General features: G+C 42.2%; 1 protein-coding gene across 10 annotated transcripts in view; it reads left to right on the top strand.

Annotated features, from left to right (window-relative positions):
• Positions 1-11,835, top strand: part of atp2b2 (ATPase plasma membrane Ca2+ transporting 2) — a 118,782-nt gene extending 106,947 nt beyond the window's left edge. For 5 of the 10 annotated variants that reach the window (XM_079684893.1, XM_079684895.1, XM_079684901.1 and 2 more), the window contains 6 exons: positions 775-966; positions 1,530-1,743; positions 1,868-2,079; positions 2,182-2,289; positions 4,609-4,791; positions 8,943-11,835. In XM_079684893.1, the coding sequence (XP_079541019.1) occupies positions 775-966; positions 1,530-1,743; positions 1,868-2,079; positions 2,182-2,289; positions 4,609-4,791; positions 8,943-9,254 (1,221 nt within the window). In that variant the 3' untranslated portion in view covers positions 9,255-11,835. Of the gene's footprint in view, positions 1-774; positions 967-1,529; positions 1,744-1,867; positions 2,080-2,181; positions 2,290-4,608; positions 4,792-6,028; positions 6,219-6,518; positions 6,572-8,942 lie in introns of all 10 variants that reach the window. The other 5 variants (XM_079684902.1, XM_079684898.1, XM_079684900.1 and 2 more) reach the window with 4 other exon arrangements.
• Positions 11,836-12,473: the final 638 nt, after the last annotated feature.

Here is a 12,473-nt window from a genome sequence, read left to right as displayed (position 1 = left end):
TGTATAGATTAGGAGCTCCCCCTGGTGGATTTCTGAACTCATTCAATTCCTCTGCCATACATACCATAATAGGTCTTTGCTACTTCTGCAACGACTTAAAAAACGAAAAACAAACGAAGTCTTTTCTTCTTGTAACTCTCAGCTTTATATGTATTTGTCATGCAGCTGTTATACTGTTTCATCTATTTCTGTTGTCTCCCTAATTAAATAATTTGGCTCCTCCACATCCATTTCCTGCTTGATTCAATAATGAAGACAGTGATTTCCATACTTGTGTTCATGCTTGTTCAGCTGAGCTTAAGTTCTTCTTCATTGTCGCCACCTGTCTTGCTTGAAATATAACTATTTAAGTGAATTTTAACTGTTTAAACTCTTAATTTATTTGGTAATCTGATTCATGATAAATCTGAGGAGTCTCATTTGTAAGGTGTAGAACACTCTTCCATGCTGACTCACCAACCTTTCCTCACATGTGGCATTATTTTGATCACCACTATGAACACTGTTGAGGTGCTGAGCCCTGATACTCGTCCTGTAACTCACCAGAGATGACAGAATATCAAGGAGGGTGCCCTTGATATGGAGCCTACCAACACACCAACGCCTTCATTAGTCTGCATCATCATCATTATTCACCATAAGAGCTGACTTGTGTCTTCAGTCCAGTTTTCTCTAGTGGCTACAAAGATCTCTTTCAATGTTCCTGTGGTTTTTGATAATGCAGTATGATGCAATAGCTACTAGTTCTGACTGATCCTTTTCTGCTCTCCTCAGGGTATCGCTGGTACAGATGTGGCCAAGGAGGCGTCAGATATCATTCTGACTGATGACAACTTCAGCAGTATCGTGAAAGCAGTAATGTGGGGCCGCAACGTCTACGACAGCATCTCCAAGTTCCTTCAGTTCCAGCTCACTGTCAACGTCGTGGCCGTCATAGTGGCTTTCACCGGCGCCTGCATCACACAGGTCAGAGGCGTGTGCAGTCACTGGCACAAACAGTTGGCAGGTTACCATTGGCAACAATTCGAAGACATTGGCAACCAATGATTTGGCTGTATTTCGTATACCAGGAATTGAGGGTGAACATATTGACTGATAACACAAATTGTGAGAATGTGTTTGGACGTCTGGCGTCTCAGGGATATTGAGTGGTTCTTCCTTCATGTCATATTTGAATTTATACCAATTACATATAAATGCATAATCACTTTTAATCTAAGGTGTCTACAATTGCAACAGTGTTTTCAGGTTCTTCAACCCAAAGCTTATATTTCTTAAAGTCAGTGTCGGGCTCTGTTGTGTGGGCACGTGATTGGGTTTTACTTGCCTAACTAATCTACTCTTTAATCCAAAAGCTTTTGAGTGGAATTCTTAAGCAAATATCTAGTCAAAAGACCGAGGTAATGAAATACGAGTGTGTAAAGACAGTAAATGAGTTCCAACAGAAGTATTGGTTATGGATTACTTCTCACCCCTGGGAGTATTGAAGTCATTGTTTTGTAATTGCAATTGACCTTGTGTTTCCGCAGGACTCCCCCCTGAAGGCTGTGCAGATGTTGTGGGTGAACCTGATCATGGACACCTTTGCCTCCCTGGCCCTGGCCACAGAGCCTCCCACCGAGTCTCTGCTGAAGAGGAAGCCGTACGGTCGCAACAAGCCTCTCATCTCCAGCACCATGACAAAGAACATCCTGGGACACGGAGTCTTTCAGCTCATCATCATCTTCACGCTGCTATTTGCTGGTACGGACTGCAAGTTTGCTCTGCAATACAACAGGAGTTCTGCACCTTAATGATGTGAGGCAAAAAGGCTCAGATGTTAAGTCCTCCTCATAGTAATTGTCTTGTTATCCCCTCCCTCTTGCAGGTGAGAAGATCTTTGACATTGACAGCGGGCGTAATGCTCCTCTCCACTCTCCTCCATCTGAGCACTACACCATCATCTTCAACACCTTCGTCATGATGCAGCTCTTTAACGAGATAAATGCCCGCAAAATCCACGGAGAGAGGAACGTCTTCGATGGTATCTTCAGGAACCCCATATTCTGCACTATTGTATTTGGCACCTTTGCTGCGCAGGTACGCAGATGCAAATGATTTGACTTCATGATTATTTTTTAAAAGTTGGTTACCGGTCGAAGTAAAATGAAACTCTTTTTTCCCTTCGCTTGCTTTGTGTAGATTGTGATTGTGCAGTTTGGGGGGAAGCCATTCAGCTGTCAGCCTCTGAACCTGGAGAAGTGGATGTGGTGTATTTTCCTCGGGCTGGGAGAGCTTGTTTGGGGACAGGTAACATGCAAACTGTCTCTCTTTCTTCACTTCACCACCGACTGTGGTTGTTCTTTGTTTGTGTCCTAGTTTAGCTTTATTTACACTTTCCATGCAATCTCTACAGCAGGGCTATTCAATTAGTTTGGAATGGGGGCCGGTTGATGAAAAGGATCCAAAGCAAGGGGCCGGCGAAAAGATGGCTTGAAATATGAGCAATCATATTAAGAGCTTCAGATACAGTAAATACTACAACAGCATAGTGGAGCGCATATGTTGTGTTTAATTCAATCAAACAACATAGCCCCAAGGCCTTTATAGATCTAACTGGCAAGTCCAGAACTCAGTAGGCCTACATGTGAAGCTAATTTAACCATCAACATCATTTCATTTCATTTAGGTCAGCGGTTTTCAAAGTGTGAGGCGCGCCTCCCCTGGGGGGCACCAGAGAGCTTCAGGGGAGGCGCAGCGGGAGAAACCAATAACGAGAAACAATGAAATCTAGCTAGTTAACTTCAGCTAACTTTATGCGAGCGACAACATGGATCGATTTCTAGTGAAGTTACCTAAAGTGAAAGAGGAGACAGCGTCTGGCAGAAAACGTCACTTGCACACTTGTGGCTGTCTGTGGAGACCGAGTTCCCCCACCTCGCCAAAAAGGCTGTAAAAGTGCTCACTCCCTTCACCTCCGCCTACCTGTGTGAGTGCGGGTTTTCCGCATTGACTTTGATCAAAAGCAAGTACCGGTCAAACAGGGGCGGATCTACCCCAGCTGCCACCCCAGTTGGCAGCTTTGTTTTGAAATAAAAGTTGTGGCTCATCGGAGGTTGCTGAGAGAAAATCCCTAATGTCCGAGTGCAAGTAAATGCAGCACAAGACGCGAGCCTTGTAACCCCTCCCCCAGCCCTGGCGTGAGCGAGGAAATGTGATTGGTGGCGATTTAATTTGAACGGGACGGCGCATTCGGACCCAAGTAGACGGAAGGAATGAGGTATTTGCGGTCAAGTTTGGCTGAACTCAGCATTGAATCAAAACACACTAAAGCTGTTGATCTTAATACGTTTGTGAGGCATCTTGCTGAACAAGATGGTAATCGCCGCATTCAGCTGTAATAGGCATGCCAACTTGATGCTCTACTCACGGATGACTCGATAAACATAACAAACTGTTAAGATGATGACCTTACGTGTGTAAACTTTTTTTTTCTTTGTGGGGTCTGCCCCCAAAAAACTGTTTTAAGTCCTGAGAAAGTCAAATAAGACGGTGTGTAAAACTACACTGCCCAGCCAAAAACAAAATAACCACTTTGATTTAACTATGCCAGTAGGTAAGGGCATTCCACTGGATAATAATACCCTTGCATTATAGCAACAACAACAATAATAATAATAATAATAATAATAGCAATAATAATTGGGAGGGGGGGCGCGGCTGTTCTTATGTTCTCTGAGGGGAGGCTCACCTTCCCACACTTTGAAAACCCCTGATTTAGGTGAAATGATCTACCGTAATTTTCGGACTATAAGGCGCACCTGAATATAAGCCGCTGCAGCTAAATTGAATGATGTGTACATATATAAGCCGCAGTGCAGTAGTAGCTACAGAACATGTACTGTGCTGTGTAAACTGTACTGTATCACATAGCGTTTCAGACACACAAACTTTTCAACTTTCAAACTTAAACGGTGCGCTCCCAGCACACGTACCGGCAGTGATCTACAGCAGTGGCTTTCAACCAGTGGTACGGGGACAAACTGTCTCGCTCTCGTAATGTCTGTCTGTCTTGCTCTCGTTCTGTCTCTCGTTCCACTTTTACTTTTGCGCGCTACCTGTCTCACTCTTTTCCGGCCTCCAGCTTTTCCTGCTGGAGCCCGCCGCTTAAAGGTGGGGGACGCGGACCGGCCATAGAGCCCATAGAGTTAAAGGTGGTGGACTGTAACCTGTAAAATCCATAGATTTAGGAGGTCCCCTAGTGGCCGTTAGCTGTAAAAATCCATAGATTAGCTGCACCGTTATATAAGCCGCAGCGTCGAAAAATGGGAAAAAAGGCGCGGCTTATAGTCCGAAAATTACGGTAATCATTCACACAGGGATTGTCCCTACAGTAGCTAGTAGGTGGGTTCGAAACCCGAGCCCTCCGAAGTTGTCAGGTAATTTCTTCCCCTCTATCTCTCAATGTAACACCCTCTCTGGAATAAAGGCACTCTGGCCCAAAACTCAAAGGGCCAGTAAATATCACCCCGGGGCCGGATTTGGCCCGCGGGCCGCCAATTGAATAGCCCTGCTCTACTGTATGATTTTCCCCTTTTGAACCCAGTCTTTGGACTTTCTCCTGGCTAGGTGATAGCCAGCGTCCCCAACAGCAAGTTGCGCTTCCTGCGGAGGGCAGGCCAGTTAACTCGGAAAGATGATTTACCAGAGGAGGACACGAACGAAGATAATGACGAGATTGACCATGCGGAGAGGGAGCTGAGGAGAGGGCAGATCCTCTGGTTCAGAGGACTCAACCGCATTCAGACTCAGGTGAGGACACAAGTTCAATCCCCGCGTTGTTTCACTTCACAGAGAGTCTTTGCTGGATTGATTCTGCTTGAAAGAAATAACATTTACATCATTGAAATTCTACTCTAATCAGTCGTATCATTAGTTAACTACTTGTTTTGTAATTATATTTCAGATGTGATTTCTTTCCTGACTTAGCTTTCTGTTAACTTGTTGTCTGTCTTTGTCATACAATTCAACATGTAAGACCCCACCTCAGAGGCTCAGAAGAAGAAGTGCTAGACTATGTGATATGTTCTTCACCTTAGTCAGTAACAGCCTTAAAGTCATTGTATCACAAGCTGGTTTATTTAGGTTCATGAAGACGCAGCCGTCTCTCGCTGGACTGAGGCGACCGGCTGTGTGGAAGATGGACGGTCAAACCTCAGGAGTTAAATACAACCGGACAAGTCACTACTCTGTGACCCCTCTGCACACCGTTATCACTGTGATTGACAAGACAGTTCTGCTTGTGTGTTGGACTTGATTTCATTTCACTGATGTGTCACTACTGGTCCAGGGTGAAGCTATCCACGCGACAGGATACTGTGCACTGCAGACTGGGTTTTGGAACAGTAGAGATACACTTTCTCAGTACTTAGGGTTCAAATCAACTCAAATCTGTATACAGGCTGTATGCTTCAAATCAACTCAAATCTGTATACAGGTTGTATGCTATAAACATGCAAATTATGATAACTCGTATTTTGTGCTTTAAGTTGAATTATGCTGGATAATCCACACAATATTCTATCAGTGGTCTTCATAGGTTTTCTTCCTCAGTACAATGTAGTTCTATTAAAAACAGTGAGGTCCATGGATTATTTTGGGAGCACACTAGGACAATGTTTTTGAAGAGACACTGAATTTATCAATTGATTAGACACAACTTTGACTCACTAGATCTGCCCAAATAGAGGATTACAATCTAACAACGATTTTGAAAATCATTTAATTCCATAGTATTTGGTTGAAGGCATTATATCTTAAGATGAGGTTAGAGAGATGTAATTAAGGTTGTTTTAACTGTTCAAATTCAACATTTTGTTGAGGGGATGCTACACCCTGACCTTTAGCTGTCCCCCCCCCCCCCCCCCCCCCCATCGTGTTGTGTTTGAGACACTGTCAAAGTCACTCAGCCAGTCAACCTGTGTTGCCATTTGGTCTCTGTCACTATGAGCAGCCATTTGTCCTCTTCTGTCCCGCTCTCCTCCCACAGATTGACGTAGTCAACACCTTCAAGAGTGGCACGTCCTTTCAGGGGGCGGGGGCCCTGAGACGCCAGTCGTCCACTACCAGCCAGACCCAGGATGTAACCAATGTTTCTAGTCCTAGTCACGTGTCCTTGTCCAATGCCCTTTCCTCTCCTACAAGCACTACTGCTGCTACTGCTCCTTCCACTACTGGCCGTGAGTCAGATCTCTGTCAGTCTGCTTCTCTTCTCTCTTTGCTTCAGAGGTGCCATCATGTCATGCACAATTTCTGCCTTTTTGTCCTAAAATAAATGACCATGACAGTATCCATTTGGGTTTGGCATCTCTGAAGGTTTTGTCTTCCTTTTTTTTCCTTCTTGCTATCTGCTTATTTCATTTCCGTTCTCTCTTCTGTCTTTTTGCTGTTCATACTCGAGTTCAAATTTCATCTTAAAATCTCCTCCCGTGCTTTGGTGTACTGTCGTCTCATTGGTGAATGTGTGTTTGTTTTCTCAGAGTGCTAGGAGCGCAGGACTAAGGGTGATACCCACGGCGTGACATTTCAGGTTGTGAGTTTGTCTCCCTCTGCTCATTCCCCATCCACCATCCCATCCTACAATCATTCCATGTGTATGTCTTGACGGACATTAATGTGAACTTATTCCAATCAACTCACCAAGGGACTGGGTAAACATTCAAGTATAAGTCGCCATGTTGTCTGGTTTCATCTGTGAGTTTGCTAGTGATGGGGCAAATCACTCTGAATTGAGCTGAAGCAATTTTTTAGGTACTATTTCATGTATTCTCTAGTTGACTCTGTATTGACAGGAAACAATAATGGAAGCTACGCTAGGCAAGACTTTCTAAAAAACAAGATTTTCTTTTAAATGACATTTTAGGGGCACAACTAAAATCTACAGTATCAGTGACTATGCCTGCTTAATATATTGTAAATCTTCTGTATTTCCCTGTTTTTATATACACACACACTCACGCACACACACACACACACACGCACGTGCACATGCACACGCACACACACACACACACACACACACACACACACACACCGTGTGTTGTCTCTAATCTACTTGACAAAAAGCTGATGTAAAGCTTAGCTGAGGGTTGTGTGGACATGGTTTGAGAATCACCAGAACGCAGCGCTGCACCAATAATTCATCCCGTCTTGTAGCTTCATTCTGTCGCTGTAGTTTTCTGTCATGTTGCCATAGTTACCGACATCGATCCTCTGCAGCAACAGCGACGTAAATCTTACCACCCCCCCTCCTTTTCTGACACCCCATCAGTGTTACTTGTCAGACATCCTGTCACATGCACTCATCCCGACAGGCTCCTCTTATTCTTTGGTTTTGCTGTTTTGTCTCCTTATTCCCTGCTCTGCCTCATATTCAGGGCAGCAGTGCTAACATATTTACAGTACACACAGTATTTGTGTACATTTTTATAGACTAAACATGAAATCTGTTAACTGTTATTTTTTCAGTTCGGCCTAAAAATATATATCTGTAAATACGTAAATTATGTTTCTGCATTTTTTTCATCAAAAATAACGTAACTATTGTTTTTTTTCTCAATTTAACAATTAGTGGAAGCATTTCACCGACATTTCAATATTTTTTGGTCCAAGTATTTCCACGGGTTTAAATGTTCCCGTAGTAAAAAATATGTTTGTATTGCTTAAGCTTTTTTTTCATCCTTTTAAAAACAGGATCTTATCCATGTAGAATAATCATGAAGACACAATGGCGTAATACACCTTATTTAGCTTCTGTATACATCCCAGCTGCCATGAGTAATTGCCCTGTATAAAAGCATCAAATAATAACTTGTCATTTCAGCTGTTGCTTTTGCACATGCAAATAGGGTTTCAAATAAAATTCACTTCTAACCTACAATCTGAAAAACCGTACATACAGTACAGATACTGCTGTCGACCCTCACTGAAGGCTCTCGTACAGTAGTGGTTTTTGGCCTATACTTGAGTGTTTACTTAGATGTGCATGGAGTTGAGAGCTGTCACACCTCTGACAGTTACCTTATTATTTTCATCACCCACTTCCATATGTTTTGTGTCAGCAGTCTGTGTGCTGGTGTCCACATTAGTGTTGTCTTGTTGCATGTTGTTTGAGTTTATGACTTCCTGTGGTCATGATATCCTAACCTGCTGTGTTCGCTCTAAATGCCACTGTTTTATTCATTTTTTTGAGTGTGTCGTTTGTTGTGAGTTTAACACTGTAAAGCTCGTATTGAAGCAAACTCCTCATGCAGAGCTTGCCTCTCCATTGCCCTGTTTGGGACCATGCTTTACCCACCCTGTGCTTTCTGTGTGTGTCCCATTCAGAGTCTGTGGATATTTAACCAGACGTTGCTCTGGTACCTAACAGAAGTTTTTAAAGCACCTGATTTGGATCTCTTAGATCTAACTTCCTTCCTTCTTACTGACCTCGTCCACCAGAGTTCTTCAACCTTGCATGTGATATTCTCCTTAAATGTTTTCTGTGAGCATTCCATTTATTAACGTGGCTTGTTTCTAGGTATACAGCACATTGGACTAAAGCGTATACTTACAACGAGTGTTTGTGTTGCTTTGGTATTCGTTTTTCTTGAAATGTATGATTTTGTTATTCTTTTTATGATTGTTTTCCTCACGGCTTTTCTAGTGCACGCCAAAATTGAGTGATTTGTCAACTGTGGTCATCTTGTGAAAGCAGAACACAGACTGAAGTTACTTTCCCTCCTTCTTTACCTATTTATCCTCAACTGAGAGGTCCTCTCCTTCCCCTCTGTCCCTCCTCTCCTCCTCTCCTTCTCTCCTCTCTCCTCATCCCGAGGGTCCCACCCTTCCATTGTGTTTATTGCATCATTTCTCATTGGTTTTCTTCTTTGTCCTCCCTTTTTCTTTTTCTTTTTTTACAACAGATCCGCGTTGTGAATGCATTCCGTAGCTCCCTCTATGAAGGCCTGGAAAAACCAGACTCCAGATCATCCATCCACAACTTCATGACACACCCTGAGTTTAGGATAGAAGACTCCACGCCCAACCTCCCCCTCATCGACGACACGGACGATGACTCCGCTCAGAGGAGGGGGAAGTACTCCAGCCAGCCCTCGTCCCCCAACAAGAATAACAACGCCATCGACAGTGGCATCAACCTCACCATCGACACCAGTAGATCAGCCGCCTCCTCCGGCCCCGCCAGCCCTCTTCACAGCCTGGAGACCAGCCTCTAACCCCCACCCTGACCTCCGCTCTGACCTCTCAAGTCCTTTCCTTGCAGTCTGGGGGAAACTCCTCCAATACCTCCACATCTTTAACTGCAACCCCAAAAATCCCCCCTGTCCAGTCCACCAAAACCCATTTACTCCCCTACACAGGACACATCCTGTGGCAGATTCTCCCCCCCCCCCCCCACCCCTTTAACCTCGAGCTCTTAAAGTTCTCCGCTCCTCTCGAAAAGGGGAAACATCGAAAGTAATATAACGGTGAAAATAAAAGTTATCATACAATCAAAAAAGCCACAAAACCAACACAGCCATCCTGCTTTTGTGGTTGTATGTGTACCATGGCGGAGGGGGGCGGTGTTTATGACTATATGAGTGTTAGCATGTACTGAATAAAAGGTGCCGCTGACTGCACATATGTATGAAGTGTGTCTTTAGTGGCACCGGGAGGAAGTCGATGAGGAGGGAGACACTGCTGAGGAGCAAAAACACAAAACAGGACGGACTCTAAACTCCCCCCTCCTCATCAATAACATTGTCAATACTGATAATAGTTTAAATTAAATTGAGAAACATTGTTATTATTATGATTCTGATTATTATTGTTATTATTATTGTTGCTCCTGCATGAATGTACATTGCCCAAGTTTTATTTAAAAGGGTTTTAATTTTATTGGAGTTCTTTGGTTCTGATGGGCCTCGCGGCGGACTGCTATTCTAACTTAAAGACGGCCTCTCCGAGCTCCTGGCCTGCGAAGCCCCCTCCTCTGTGTGGCATGAACATGTACCCGACTGTAAAAATGTGTTTCATCCATAAACAGAAATGTGTTACGAGGTGGTAGGGCTCAACTTGCACAGTAGTTTTGCACCTGTCGGAAAGGAGGAACGCAAGATAATAATGATGATGATAGCATTTATGGGATATATTCTATAAATATAAATATATTTAGAGAGAGTTTATCTTTGTTTGTCGGCATGTTGCCTTGTTCCTGCTTCAGTGGCTCAAAAATACTTTGACTTATTTATGTCTTAAAGAGAATGTAATTTGTTTACAACCTCGTAGAGATAAAGTTCCTGGTTTCTAGAAGGAGAGGCGGAGCTGAAGCTCAGAAGGACCAGAGCTGTGTTGATGTGTTATTACTGACAAACCATGTGCTGGAATTTGCCTGCTATCTTTTCAATTATTGTAGATATTTTTAGAGGATTAACAAACAAAAAGAAACCAAAATATATTGGGATACGTAGTCAATGTGGAATCTTGGTATTACTCTATATGATTGTTGGGATCAAGTAGGAGTGGCTTGCCTTTCTAAACGGAGGCCTCCTTTTTGTGACAGAGGGGGAATATTTCATTCTTTTTCTCACTTCTCTTTTTTTTATTGTGTTTTCTTTTCTGTGCTTCAGCGCTGGCCTGGGGTCAGGGCTCGAGTCAAAGGCTGATATCAGGACCTTTACAGTGAACTGTCTTCTAGATAAACCTGCTTGTTCAAAGGACTTGATGTTTTAAAATATGTGTGACCATCCAGAAGGCTGCAATCGAGTCATATTAGAAAGCTGCAGAGTTATATTAGGCTTATCTATGCCGCATGGAAATCCGACTTTTTGTTTTTGTTAAAAATTTGGAATATATTGTATTGTTTATTTTTTTTATTTAATTATGATTTATTTCCATTTCCTCTAGCAGTGTGCACACGCAGCTCCACAAAGCTGTTGGCATTTTTAACATCTATAAAAGAAAAAAAAAGAAAACTGACACACACAAAAAAACTAACTTACAACAAACATGGAATGTTGCTTTGATTCTTTTATATATATATAAAAAAAGATGATCCTTTTCTGCACTATCTGGTTATGAATGAAATCTTCTGTGGTGTAATTCTAGATGTGCTTTTGTGTGTTTTAACCAAGCTTGTCTTCCTGCCGTCACAGAATATACAGTACTCTAGCATCTCAACTGTACTCACTAGTTGTAAACTATTTATTGTGCTTTGACCAATCAGACATTACAGAGAGAAGTTACATACAGAAGACACATTTACCCTTTCTTATTGCACTCCGAAGGACAAGGCCACTTAACTAACTGTACTCTTGTTATTTATAATACTAACCCAAGTCATTGGCAAGCATGACGTGAAAGGCTCATTATGCAACTTGAGAAAATAGATTTTTCTACTTAAAATAAATCCTATACAGTACTTCAGTATATACAATCATTTATCGGAAAATCCTTTTTTTTCCTTTTTTCTATCCTCCTCCTCCTCCTCTGTCATTTCCAAGTCGATCCGTCCATCTGGAGAGGGTGCACAAGCTTTACCAGTCAGCTCAGGCGTGTTGAAAAAGAACATGGACCATTTCAATAAACTGTCTTATTTAAGTTGGGGGAAACACATCTGGATATTCTGCTTAGAAGCTGTTGATTTCTTTTGTTTCCTTTCCAATGTTTTAACTTGACAATTTATTTGTTTATTTGTCTGTAAAAAATGTAAAACAATAAACTAAACAAAAAAACAGCAACAACAGCATTTTCAATAAAAAAAAAAAGAAAGACTAAAGCCAACATTCTCCAACCACTTTTACATCCAGGAGGACATTCAGCTTTAAGAGGACGCAAAGACGACAAGTTTCAAAAATAATCTTTGTAAATACAGCAATGAGTCCACTGAGGACAGAAACTCCATGTGGACTGGTGTGAAAACAGGAACTCTTCCCGACTACATCTACCATCATGCACCACAACTCAAGTCATACTGCCGACACAGCTGTTTGGCTGTATGTAATCAATCACTGCTCCTGTCAGAAACACTTCAAAACATCATGATTACATCTGAGTGAAAACTCATGTTGTAACAGCCAATAATTATGTTGAAGATGACATTGGCGATGATGATGATTAAGGTTGATGATGATGATGATGATGATATCAATGATACTTCTTGCAATATACTCTCACCTGCCTCGATGTATTTAGCAGCATGCAGTTTGTGGAACAAAGAAAAAGAGAAATGCCATAACTTTTTGGCATACTTTATGGGTAAGTGATTTAAGTGTTCATCTTGTTTTTATGATATTTTTTTTATCTATACAATAATTGTAAATAAAGAACTCAATGTCTTTGTTCATTTAATACTATGCAAAAAGTCATGCTTTTCTGATTGTTACCCACCCTTAATCCTAGAGTGTGTTGCTGGAATGTTTGTGGTCTCAAAAGTCAGTAAAAAAATGTGATGT

The sequence above is a fragment of the Notothenia rossii genome, assembly GCF_949606895.1.
Source record: "Notothenia rossii genome assembly, chromosome: 5".
Classification (NCBI taxonomy): domain Eukaryota; kingdom Metazoa; phylum Chordata; class Actinopteri; order Perciformes; family Nototheniidae; genus Notothenia; species Notothenia rossii.
Note: the sequence above shows the minus strand (reverse complement) of the source record. Positions and strands in the feature narration are given on the sequence as shown.